At 44.9% G+C, this 13,819-nt stretch overlaps 1 protein-coding gene across 1 annotated transcript in view; it reads left to right on the plus strand.

The window, feature by feature from the left end:
- Window positions 1-13,819, plus strand: part of Creb5 (cAMP responsive element binding protein 5) — a 397,047-nt gene that overhangs the window by 150,213 nt on the left and 233,015 nt on the right. The window contains exon 5 of the mRNA XM_021190043.2: window positions 10,379-10,551. Coding sequence (XP_021045702.1) covers window positions 10,379-10,551 — 173 coding nt within the window. The remainder of the gene's footprint in view (window positions 1-10,378; window positions 10,552-13,819) is intronic.

A 13,819-nucleotide genomic window follows, 5' to 3' on the forward strand; every position in this document is an offset into this window, starting at 1 on the left:
TTTTTTTTTTTTTTTTCAGTAAGCTGACAAGGTTCTGGTCAGGAAGGAAGGGAGATTGACCTAGTTATTCCAGAACTAGCCATTTGCCTCTCATAGCACCACCAGCTCCCTGGCAACTGTTCTACATTGTCCTGTTTGCTTAGTACCCCTCGTGGGACATGGCCCTATAGTTTTCCCTATTCATGGCGGTGTGAGAACCTGCCCAGGTCAGTGCTGCCACCTGTTTGCCTTCCCCATACCTTCTCCAGGACTCCGGGTTCCCATTTGCTTCTGGTCCTTGCCTTTGGCTTTCTCTGTGTTCACTTGGTGGCTCTGGTTGAAGCTGATGGCATAGAACCATTGGAGGAGACTGCTGAACACCTTGCTGTATGTGTAGGATGGCCAGGGAAGCCAGGACTTGTCATCTCTTTCTGTTAGGATCTCAGCCTTGAGGTGACTGTGTAGGATACGAGCAATGAGAAGTTGTGACTTTGTGCTTCTGTGGCATTGTCTCAGAAAGTGTAACCATTTTGTCAATTCAGCCGACAGACAATTTATTCTATGTCAGTTTGGAAATAGGGGGCCACGAGAGAAGCAAGTCGGATGAACTCTTCCCTGGACTTCCTGGGCGTTACTATACCAGATGCATCATGTAAATTGTGCTTTAAAGGAGAGAAAAGCCATGCTTTTAGATAAGGAGAGACATTGGTAAAGTCTCTTGGCATCCAAGGTAAACCTGACAGAGAGGAAGGGAGACATTCTGAGAATAAGGGGCATCAGAAGAGAGAAGGCAGGAAGGTTGAGTCTAGATACTGTGTGTTAGGAAAACGGAAGAAGTAACACTATCTCCCAAATAGCACTAGCCCTTTCCCTTGTGTTGGAAGGAATCAAGTGTGACTGCCCTCCGTGTGTATGTGAGAAAATGCTGTTGATCAGGTTTCAAACAGGATGTAGCTAGGCAGAGAGGGGCTCCGAGCCTGTGCAGGCCATGGTGTGGAGGATATGGTCTTTATATGTAGTATGTGGTGGTTAGATGACTGAGCTGGACAGAGGGTTTGAGTCGGAAGATGTGAACTTGGAAATAGTGTTGAGGATGAGGCTAACCATGGGCTTTTAATAGACGTCATTCTGAGCTGTTGGCTTTGGAATGGGGAGGTGCACAAAGAGTGGGTGAGGTTATGACAGCTCATCAATAGCGGGGTCTCCAGAGGTCTGGGAGGGACCTGAAGAGCTGAAAGCTGGAATGGCAGTATGAAGCTGGAGGATCAGACTAGATGACAAAGCTTTCTAGAACTAGTGGTTAAAAAAAAAACAAAACAGAAAACCAAAAAACCAGGAAGATGGTGGTTGGAATCATAAAAACAAAACTCAAAGCGCTAAGTGAGAGCACGTGCTTCCTGGTAGACTGTGACTAGGCCTGTGGACCAGCCCACTGTCCATCAAAATGCAGACAGCCACTGATGATGCATCTCTGTTTCTATTGTGTGTGGGCCTATGTTAAGTATTCCTCAGGCCAAGTGGGTGTGCACCACCTTCTTCTCAACACTTCTGCCACCCCGTGAGCCACTGGCAGCAGCGAGAAGGCCTGTTTTTGTTTTTGTTTTTTGTGGTTGTTGTTTTCCTTTTTTCAAGGGCTAACTACACGTTACTCAGCAAGCACAGTTAGGACAGAACCTGCCCTTGTCACCAAAGCATTCAAAAAGGAGAGGACAAGGTGGCCTTAAAATAAATTCCTGCCAATGTATTCCAAGAGCCTTGGTAGAAGGTACATGGGCCGAGTGGAGAGCAGAGGAGGAGGTGAAGGATGCTGCAGAGCCACTGTGGCTGGCAATTGTGGTGATAAGCCCCATGGTAACCACAATGAGGGGGGTATGGATGCCGAATGTAGCCAACGTGGCACTAAACACAAGGCTTATAGCACCTAATTTCATTTTACAAAAACCTTTATAGGGTAAGACTATTCCTGTTTCCCAAGTGAGAAATTTGAAGCACACCAATACCGCATCTGTGCCTAGGAACATACAGCACTTGCTTACTGAAGAACTGTGTATGAGGTATGTCTACTGAGCACACACTATGAACACAGGCACTGGCTCTTAGAAGGATGCAGCTGCCTCTTGAAGTAGCAAGGAGCAAAATAGGAGGACAGAGGGAGAAAGAACTGAGACGGATAATAAGGAAGGGGTCCAACGCTCTGCAGAGGAGGTAACAGTTTGGAGCTTGAAGAATGAGTTGACTCCAGGGAATATATGCAAAGGTGAAACTGGGGCCCAACTCTTAGGAACCCTGTGTACATGAATGGTACAGGGGGAGGGAGATGGGGGTGTGGTTTGCTGGATACTATTGCAAAGGTTGGTGGAGGGCATCTTGTGAATAGCTTAGAGGCATATATAGAAGGTAGCAGATGGCCTACAGCAGTCCCTCCATGCCACAGTGGAATGAGCAGCTGTCTGGAAGGTTTTGATCACAGAGCGATCCTGTCAGTGATTGGTGCATCTGATCATTTTTGATGACCTGAGTCGGGTTTTTCTAGTGCCCTCATGACTCCAGGAACAGCAACTATTGACACTGGCACAATTCTAATTCTAGAGTGTGGGCACAGTAGAGACTTTTTCCCCTTAGCCCAAGGGAATTATTTCAGTTTTTCTTGCTGATAACATAACACAACACTACAGGATGGATAAGAGATATCTTTAGGGGAAAGGTCCTGGGTGTCTGTATTCGAGGATGCCTCTTGTTGACAGGATGCTGAGAAGGATGCCAGGGCCAGAGACAGGTACATGCACTAGAGCCTCTGATCTCTTTCCTTCCTATTAAACCACTAGGATTCAAGCATGGGAATCCCATCCTGCACACCTTATGGAATCACCTTGTGAGTCACCTTGTGAAAGACTCACCTCTAAATATCACAGTGGGATTAAATTTTGCCTTCTCTTCCCTCACAAAGAGGATGAAACTGTAGCCCATGAACCCTTGGAGGCACACAAACTATATCCAAGCCACACCACCATATGAACCTGTTAAGTGGAAACAGTGAGGGTAATAAAGAGGAGGTGAGACCAGACAGGGACAGTTCTAGGTGGGTGAATCTGTAACGGAAGGGGCGGGGCCTTTGAGAGACACCTGGAAACTTTCTCACAGTTAAGGGTGGCACCTGAGAAGATGTTTATTGTCTGGGGTATTTTACTGTGGTATTAAATGAGTAGCTATAAACTGCACCCAGGAAGGGCTCGGGTGCTCCACCCCAGTATTAGGGCAAATGACAGAAGTCTGGGTACTGGAGGAGAGTGTGACCATTTAGGTGGGTGTGCTGTTGTGAATCACACAGACTCCAGACCGGAAAGGCCCCCAAGGGGACCGTCTACTTTTGGTTTTGTGCAAGAAGCTCAGGCCACTGAGGGTTTCATCAGCCATGATCAAGCTGTTTTTACTGCATCATCTTCCCCCAAGTCAGAGAGGAGCCACTTTTGCTTTGAGATGAATTAATGGTGTCACCCTAAGCATTTGCAGGGATGAAGTTGGTAAAGGTGTGGATCTATAGAAACAGCGTGATACACGGGCTGTGATTCTCAGGACACAAACCAGGATTACTTGACCACTCTCTATGCCGGTCATTCAAGGAGCCCAGACAGGGTTGATGTTTTGCCATGTCCCTCTCAAAAAGAAAACATTCTCACTACACAATTGCGACAGTGCTGCTTCCATCTTGTGAACTTGTTTACAGCTCTGAGCACCTGGGTCTAGGCCATTCTACTCAATCTCTCTGTGCCTCGCTTTCCTCATCTGTGAAATGGGGCTACTCACGTTATTTACCTCTTAGCTGGATTTTCTGACACATGGTATTGCTGCATGAGTGTCAGGCCATTATAAAAAGGATTTCTATTCTTATTAGTCATGGGAAGAGCTATGAGAAGCTGCCTCCCCCACTCTGAGCTTCATGTTACTTTACTGTAAGGAAAGTGACACACTATGCTGTCACTCCTGGTGCTGGGATAGCCCTGTTTCACATATGGTGGCAAGTCTGTCCTTAGATGGCTATCTCTGTTGTAGATTGAGAATGGTTGGTTTCTGGGAACTAAAATGGCCCAAATAATAAAGAGTTGGTGTAGACTTGACCCGTTGTCTAGCTGATCCCATGCTCGTGTCCCCCTGACCCTGTACCTCATCCCTTTAAAAACTCTTCAGTAGCAAACTCTTAGAAAAGCTTAAACTTACTTATCAAGACTGAGGGTTTTCACAAAACCCCATACTTTCCTCTCCCTCTCTGTCCTATAGGAGTTACCCAGTGAGCTTTCTTTCTGTGCATGCATCCTACTCCATCTGACTCCACTAAAGGGCAGGGAGAGAGAGAGGGGAGAGAGAGAGAGAGAGAGAGAGAGAGAGAGAGAGAGAGAGAATATGAGCCCCTACATGGCTGAATGCTGGCACCTTTCCCATTTTGTGATTCTTCTATGCTATAGCCTCATCTGCAGAACAGCCTACCCTCTTAGCAAGACTGCCACCAAATGCTGGCATAGCCACTGATAGCACCAAAGAAAAACTCAGGACCCACTACACCTCCCAAAGCCCAGTTCCATCTAGAGGCATAGAACTTGTTATTCTGTGAATGTCATAGCCACCTTTTGGATGCACTTCATTGGATATTTAGCTCTGGGAAGCTCTGAAAGTCTTCATAACTTCCCCGGGCATCATTAAAATGCAGACAACTCCAAGATTGCATAACTTGGCTTGTAAATGCGCATCAGGATGACCCTGGATCTTTATGGAGAGACTTGTAAAGTCTCCACACCTGGGCAGTTGGATAGAATGTAGATTTGAAGAGAGCATTCTGGAATCTTGTGGGAATCCTCCTTGGTTGGACTGTGCATGCTAACCTTTACTTTCATTTGTGGTCCACTTCCCTTCATCCTTCATTACCACACCCTGAAATTATAGTTATTTCTTTTAAAGAACACGGATGTACATTCTTGTACACTAAGTTGTTTTTTTTTTTTTTTTTTTCGTATTGTGCTCCAAGCCCATGCATGCAGAAAGACAATTACCACTCTACCTCAGGCTCCCTCGGCTTGCAATCAAGACTCATTACTTCCCTGGTTCTCATCCCGTTCACACCCCACATGCCTCAGAACGGCAATGAATTGAAAGCAATGCATTTCTGGGCTAGAACAGAGGGCAATGTCAAGGGAAGGCTGAGAGGTGTCAGTCATAGATGGGGAAGTTTGGTAAAGACCACTTATAGACTGTGGAGCTTCCATTTTTGGTGGCTAAGAGACAGCACCTTTCCAGATTCTTTCCGTCTGGCAGAATTTTGTAACTTTTGAAAGGTTCCCTTCCATGAAAGCTTACAGTTATAGATTTTTAAAAAAATTACTTTGTAAGCAAATGAATCACAGTCCCAAAAGTCTGTTTTGGATATTTAATGACTCATAATATGTAGCAGAAGAGACTTGTGGAGTGCCAGAGCTGTAGAACTGACAGACTATATGGTCCTTGGCTCCCCTAACCCTGTGTAATGTTGAAGCTATTGAGCAAGGGGTTCCTGAGTGATTTGTCTAGGTTACATGACACCAGTGGGGGAGAGGGGGAGAATAGCATGGGAGAGACCTAGCTCTCAACCTAGTATAATTTCAAAACTAGTATATGTACCTGATCACCTAAAACATGTGAGCCCATGTATAACCCATGCCTTTGCCATGGAAGAGATCTGGAAGTCATCTTGCACTGTTTCCCTCCTGATGCAAGAGTCCTGGATACCCCTGACCACAGATGATGGCCATTGGTCCTGGCTTCCCCTGACCACAGATGATGGCCATTGGTCCTGGCTTAGTCTAGACCCAAGGAGCTGTATATTTATGGAAGATTTTTATTTTGTCTTTGGATATTTCTGCATACTAATAAAACTATTCTGACATTAGGTCAAATTTCTATTTTTTAAGTATTAACCCATAAGACCGATGGTGACCAGAAGTCGGCATCATAGGTGATGGTAACTTTTGTTCTCTTTCTTAAAATATAGGCCACAGTGCCCACCTTGTAGGAGTGCATTACAGATGTGCTTTATAAAGTATCTACATAGTGTCTGCTTTAACGTAGACACACGAGTTGTAGTTATTACTGACTTCTTAGCATCATGATTGCATGTTCTGCACTTATGCCCTCTGGAGTGATGCAGACTCTGTCTAATCCTGCAAATATTTGAAGGCATTTAGCATGACCCTTTAGGTCTTCAGACTAAATACTCCCTGGTTCCTGGGCCATTCAGTGCATTTTGAATGCATTCATTACTCTCTTTCCCTCCTATTTGTCAATTTCTCCCTTAAAATGTGGTGGCCAAATGTGGTCAGCCCAACGTACCTTACAGTGGAATAATTACTTCCCCTGATCAGAACGTTTCACTTCTAAAACAACCTAGATTTATGTTAGCATTTTTTGGAAGCCAGATCACACAGTTGGCTCAAGGAAAACGTGATTCTGCTTTCCAGAACATTAGCTGTGTCTCCCAACTTTGTGTCAACCGCAGATTTGACAAGCATGATTTTTATATCTTCATCCAAACTGTTGATAAAGTTGTCGAACAAGAAAGGCCAAAGGCTGAACTTAATTCAAGGCACACACCTCTGATCTTTGTCTGTGAACTGACACCCATCCGTGCTGTCTGTCTGGCGACATTCTTTCACTAGCTTCAAATCTACCCGCCAGCACTATCAAATATAAATCAGCAAGATAACTCACTCCTTGTGATTTTGAAATTGGATGTTGAATTTATCTGTATTCAAAATGCTATTCTAGTATCAATATGGCAGATATTGAATGCAAAATTGGGACAATGTGAACTCAGAAAATAATTTCATGTTTGAATTCCTACATAATGCTGAAAGAAAACAGTTACCTCCAGGTATGAAATGAGGATGCTATTGCCAGATTACTTATTTTTCCAAAGTGTTTTTAAAATCACGCTCTGGGTCCAAGGGAAGTCAGCATGTAGAATGTGTGTGCGTGTGCACGCAGGGGAATTATAAAAACATGAAAATATAATTCAGAAGTCATTTTGTAGGACCTCAGAGAGAAACAGAGCTCTTTCAAAATTATTGGGGAAGATGTAATAAGAAGTCCTTATTCCTAGATAATAATTACTTTCTCTTAATGATTCTCAGAAAAGGTTCTTAAGCTTTGGCATCTTGGGCTGAAACTTCATTCTCTAATTTAGCATGCTATGCTTTCAAATAAAAAAAAAAAAAAAAAGAAGTGAACCAAGTTTCTTGTGGTGTTTCCTGAACCTGCTTTTCCCTGGTTTACATGGCAGAGATAAAGTAGATTATTGGTCATTTATAACAAAGACCAGAAGCCAACCAGTGAGCATTCTTGGGTTTCTTTGGGGTACTTTTAAAGGCTTTTCTTTCCATTCTTCTGTCTTAGTTCTGACCTTCTTAGGTTCTTCAGCCCGTACCTGAGAACACGTTCCTTAACATCTTAAACTCTATTGCCGTTAACTTGCTTTCAGATGTCAAGGTGAACAGGTGAGATGCTAGCACTCTCCAAGGCCAGGGAATAAAGTCAGAAGGCTCCACAATCTGAATAGCCTAGGAATACTGTCCCGTGCATCACTGACCCCTCTGTCTTCACCAATCCCCACCCCCATGGCATGTGGTGATTGAGTACCAGTGGAGAGCAAAACCAGACTTAGTTCTACTCAGTGTGATTGCAGATGAGGGAAGAAATAGATATTTACATGATCAAGAATAGATTTAATCTCATGAAAACTCCTATAGAGGAAATGGTTCCCATCACTAGAGAGGTGTGGACATTTCCCATAGAAGGAATAGTCTGAAGGGTGAAGTCAGAACCTAAGAGCATCACCATCCAAACAAAACAAAACAATATTGCAGGGTCCAACATGGAAGTAAGGTCAGAGTGCAGGCAGGAGAGTTCCAAAAGGTGGGTGGGACGAGGTACTGAGAACCAGAGGGAAGAAGGGAGTAGATGAACTATTTGTTAGGGAGGGTCCTACAGTAATCAGGGATGTTATAAATGGTACTGTTAGCATCTTTCAAAGCAAAGAAGCCATGCAGTGACTGAGGGTGGGCATGCATACTGGGCCCTGTGTGCAGTGTGATGGGTTGTACATTCAGTGTAGTGTATGGGAAGGAGGTGAGAGAAGAGCCAAGCAAGAGTGAAGAAGGAATCCCACTAAAGCAGAGGTTCTCAACCTTCCTAATGCTGTGACCCTTTAATACAGTTCCTCATGTCGTGGTGAACTCTAACCATAAAATTATCTTTGCTACTTCACGGCTGTAGTTGTGCTACTGTTATGAACTGTGATGGAAATATCTGATATGCAGGACACCCGATAGGCAACCCTGAAGGGGTCGTGACCTACAGACTGAGAGCCTACCTCTGCTGGCGGGACAAGGCATGGAGGTATAGACAGAGAAGGAACGCTTAGATTAAACTGCTTGGATTTGAAACTGCATCTGGGGATGACAGGAAAGAAGTGTCCTGGGGGAACTTAAGGTGTGACACCATGCATTTTATATTCTCTTCTGTGCTTATAGAGATGTGATTCTAAACATCAAATTGTATAGCTTTAGTGATATACAGTGGAAACAGCACAATAATACGAATTTCAAAGAAGAATCAGAATTCCTCTAGGCTTTGGACATAGTGATGAGATGTGGGTGATTATAAGAAATATGGAAATATGAGTATCTTTGAGAAGATGAACATACAGAAGATAACCCGCACTGTGGTCTAGACCTGGATGTGTAAGGATGCTAAAGTTCACTTTTAAGAGGAATAACACATGAGGTTTATTTTGATCATTATTCTCGTGACTTTTGAAGCCTTAGATCCTATTAAAGAAAATGCAGCAAGCCCCCGCCTGCACGGCCACCTGTCTCTACACAGTTTCCTTCCTTCTCCATTTGCCTAGCCACAAAATTTCCTCATGCCAGAAAATCCTTCCAGTGTGCAAGAGGAGCTTTCGGGTCACATGTATATATATTTGAGCCTTTGGGACTCTGTGATGACATAGTCAAGTCTCAGACTAAGCCAGGTGCCCGTTTTCCATCTGAACGCCTTACAAATTGTGTGGTCAGGGCTCAGAAATCAGAAACCTGGGAAAGGTGCCATGTGATGGGTGCAGCCACCCCCAGTACCTTACATGTTATCACCATCACTTAACACATAGTGCAGGAAATCCTGCTCTTGGCAGAAGAAATTCAAAGGGCCACTTCATGATCTCCTTTGATTTCTTTGTCCCTGGGTAACACCAAAGTGTGGGCAAATATATACTTTTTTTCCTCAAGTGAATTGCAGTGACACTCCATTTCTTTTCCCCCGCATCTTCAACCTATTTTCCTATTGTCCTTTGAAAGTCCCTTGCCCTTCTAGGCTGACCAACATGTTGCCTGCCTGCCCAGGGGTCTACTGCAGACTCTTACCTGTGCCTTGATGTCCATGCATCTTCTCTTGTTTGCCAGGTTCTGACTTTGTCATATGTCAGTCCTCCTTGGCCTCAGTATGCATTCCACCTTGTTGCCCCACTGGCTTGCTTTTTCTACCTAGTATACTTATTTAACGCATTTCTATTTTAGCTTATTTCAAGCCCCATAGCTTCCATCAGAAATCCATGCATGGCAGTAGCCCATTGTGTGACTCCGATATTGCTTCTTTAGTTCATCTGGGCAATAGCGTTTGTCGAAGGGCTACTCTGCTCCATGTACCAACATTCCAATAATCCATGTGGTTGCCAGAGGGTGATTTTAAGACACAGAAAAATGTTGTGTTATTCTTGACACTGGACCCCAGGGCCACGATTTGATCTATTAGAACCATCACATTGTAGAATCTACATTAGAAACTACTTTTAGAACCTACATTAGAATCTATACAGTTTATAGATTGTTCAGCACCATGATTATATCTAGAAAAATATTTCTTTGAAAAGAAGGTAGGTGGTTATAGTGTTGTAGAACTGAAAGCAAGGAAATTGACCCGGTATGATGCATACACAGAACAAGATGGATGAAATCCACAAGATCACAGCATCCTGTACCACCATTTTCTGGTGCAGTGTGCATCACTTAGTCAGATGAGGTGATACACTACCCCTTCTCACCTCCTGCCACATGAGCCTTCCCTCAGGATGGCTGGAGGCAGCATGCTCAGCAAATGTCAAGGCATTTATTTCCAGGTATGTTTTACTCTTCGGGTAAGTCTTCATTTTGCACCTCCTCTGAACTGTTCAGGTATAGCAAGCCCGATGAACCCTTCCTTGCCTTGCTAGAAGCTCTAACTGTTTAGGCAACACGGTCAGATTTCCAGCTTTGGCCTTGGAGGTGTGGGGAGTGGATGAAACGTTGGCTCCTTCTGACTTTTCTCCTCTGTCTTCTCTGGGCAGAATATCTCCATGCATAATACAGTTGGTGGGACCATGACGGGACCCGGAGCTCACCAGCTAGGCAGCACTCGGATGCCCAACCACGACAGCAGCGTTGTGATTCAGCAAGCCATGCCTTCTCCCCAGTCCAGCTCCGTCATCACTCAGGCTCCTTCCACCAACCGCCAGATCGGGTAAGAAGACTTCCTCTCTTGTCTCTGGAAGAGCTCAGGCAGCCTTTTGTATATTCTCCCTGGTTCTGGTGCTTGGATTTGTTGTTGTTTTTTTTCCTGTCTGATATGATGCTGCCAAAAGAGTGATGCTTCGGATGAGAAAAGGCGTCTCCATTTGCTTGGAGCTATTTTGATCCTAGATGTCGAGGGAGAAAGCTATTCATTATGTGACCTTATTTCTTCAAATAAGATTGGGGAATGGCAGACAAAAATAGTGGTGTTATGCAGACCACAGAAGACTGCTCAGGAGAAACGTTTGGTGACAACAGAGAGGAGTTCTGCTATCCCAGGTTCCTCCTGGCAGTGTGACCCCAACCACAACCCCTTTCATAAGAGGTTTGCAGCTGCTTGGCTAGGCCACCTGTATATTCTACAACTGCCTTTCCTTCTGGTCTTTCTTTCCTACCTCTTTCTTGTTATTTCTTTCTCATCAGCCCTTCCCGGCCTTTCCATTGTCCCACACTTGTCATTTATGAAACAAGGCAATATTGAGACCTTGAGGGAAACTGGTAGAAGTATCTTGACATCCATCCATATCATGTCCTGGAAATTGTTCTAGCTTCTTTACATCAAATGACTGGTTCAGCCCCTTGCTGCAGAGTGTGGTCTGACCATCAGCAAAGCGGGCATTACTCATCAACTTCTTAGAAATGCAGAATCTTTAACCTCCCCACTTCCTTATCTCCAGAATGAGGATGGAGTTGGTTCGTTACAACCTCTAAAGAGAGGCACTGACTTCTTGAGCGTACACTGATGGGCACTGACAATTGGCTGCCCCTGAAGCCAGGAGGGGAGCTTCCTACTTCCTAGGCTCTGTACTCACATCCAAATGCAGTCTGGATTCTCAGAGGGCTATTAGCTGGGGTGACTTAAAACAAAATTTTGATGCTTCCTTGCATTTTTTTCCTTGTGTCTTTCCCCCTGATAACAAGAGTGGGCACAGGACAAAGCCTTGGCTCACTCCTTGCGTGCTCTAGAATAGGGAACTGTGTCTCAGACTTCTCGATTAGGTGCCTCAGAGGGACAAAGCACAGACAGTGAATGAGGATATTCAGGTCCCTGCTTTTGCTTTAAAAAACCAGTATCATTCTAGCCAAGTATCTTTGTTTCTTCTCAAGCAACTTGGAAAGCAAGCCCTGCCACTATCTCTAAACCACAATGTCCTTGGAGGGTAATGTGGTTTCATTAAAGATGGTGTCTGCATCTCGGGGGACTCCTTTTCTCTTGGGCCCTGGGCCCTGGCTTCGGGCAGACAATTCACAGCTGGATCAGCTAATTATCATTATTTTATTTTTCTTTCAAGGAGGGGAAAGCATAAAATGTGCTAGAGTTTACTAGCAGTTTTACAGCATTCTTTCCCCCCTGCAGCCCTCGCCTGCCCCTTGTACCCCTGCCCACAGCCCTCTCTGAGGCCCTGAGTGTTCCCCATGGTTAACACAGCACTGGGTTTTATGAAGCAATCCTTTTAAGGCTAGCACTAAATTTTAAGATGGGTGTCGACTCTGTCAATAATTTACCCAGCTGGCCCCAGACTGTACATTTTGGGTGACATTTGTAGGCTGTGCCACTCTGCCATTCTTTCTGCTTCTTGGGGGCATTGTGTGCATCTCCTGATGTGTTCTAGGAGATAATTGTCCCTTTTAGGACTCTGTCTCTGTCTCGTTGCCCAGCTTGAGGGAGGCTATTTCTTTTCTCCAGATCCTTCCCTGTCGTGCTTACTCTGTTGATTCAAAACCCCCACATCCTGCCGCTCCTGGGCTTCTTCTCCTCCCTGTGACCCATCCAAAACTCTGCCCAGATGATCGAGGGGCTCAGCAGGACCCAGCCCTGCCCTTCTCACCAGTGGATTGAGTATGGAACCCTAGGTGGTAACACTTGGGGATGGTTGGCTCTTTTATTTCCCTCAGCAAAGAGGAAATGAGTGCTCATTTTAAAATACGAGTTCCCCCGGGAGATGTCTGCAAATGAGCATTTGAAATTGCAGATAGCTTTTTTAAAATTTCTAGTGTGTGTGGGGGGTGTGTGTGTGTGTACGTACGCATGTGCACATGCATGAGCATAGAGAACCATATTGTAGTAATATTCTGATTTTTATCACAACCTCAAATATTTAAGTGTCAAAATCTGGCCAAGCCACCTGCAAATGTTTGTCATGGCGATTGGCCAACAAAAACAGCACGCAGCAATGAAAGTCTTCATTCAGGCTCAGTGCTGAAGCTGCATCCAGCCAGAGAGACTGGGACCCACCTGTGCCCACGCACAACACTCTTGTGCTGTGGCCAGTGGGTGTGTTCACAACTGGAACTTTGTAGGAGACAGGACTGCCTGATTCCTGTCCCTGTCTTTTCTTCCCTTTCACTGGGGCTTAGATTCTGTAGCCAGCCCTCTCTGTCTGTCTGTCTCTGTCTGTCTGTCTCTGTCTCTCTCTTTCTCCCTCCCTGCCCCCACCCCCTTTTCATGCTGTAAAGCTTAAGCTTAGAGGCTTGGCATATAGGTCTGCAAAATGGATGTGATGCCAGTTATCAGCGAAGCCATCCACGACCAAGGGTGCACACCCTTGTAGGGATCTAGTTTTCACACTTGGGCTGGTGGGGGACAGACACTGAGACAAAGCAGACCAAAATGAGTGCAAATATAAAAACCTGAAGAAATATTAAGTATGTGGGCACGCAGCAGATTCATCTTCTATTCTATTCCACGGCGACCCCTGCTACACCCTTTGCTCAATTCTGTAAAAGTAGTGCTATTATCTCAATAGAAACTGGAGGGAAGTATAAATATCCCAAATTGCACTTGGCTGGTTAGGAAGGCTAGAAAAACATGTGGCTCTGGCGAATGTGGGAGCCATCTCCAAACCAGTGACTGCGTGTGCTCAGGAAAACTGGCAGATGCCCTGTCAGGAAGAGTGTCTTTGGCTGATTGATGGGGGTGTTTTAGGAGATAAGTTTCCCAGATGGGGTTAAAAAAAAATGAGCTATGGGTTGTGGAGAGACAAGAGAGACAGAAAACAAGCATGTGTTAACTAGAGATGAAATCGATTTAGCCTTGAACCAGCTATGTGGCACATTCCAAACGGTATCTCTACCCCAGTCATTTTTATTAGATATCGTATAACACGCTCATTAACTCGGGATCAAGTCAGCGAAGCCTGGGAACGATGGTGCATAAGCAGGTAATGGCAATGTAAAACCCACAAGCCTCTCAGTGTCTCTCTTAACGCGAGGCATTT

Source organism: Mus pahari, chromosome 2 (genome assembly GCF_900095145.1).
Source record: "Mus pahari chromosome 2, PAHARI_EIJ_v1.1, whole genome shotgun sequence".
Classification (NCBI taxonomy): domain Eukaryota; kingdom Metazoa; phylum Chordata; class Mammalia; order Rodentia; family Muridae; genus Mus; species Mus pahari.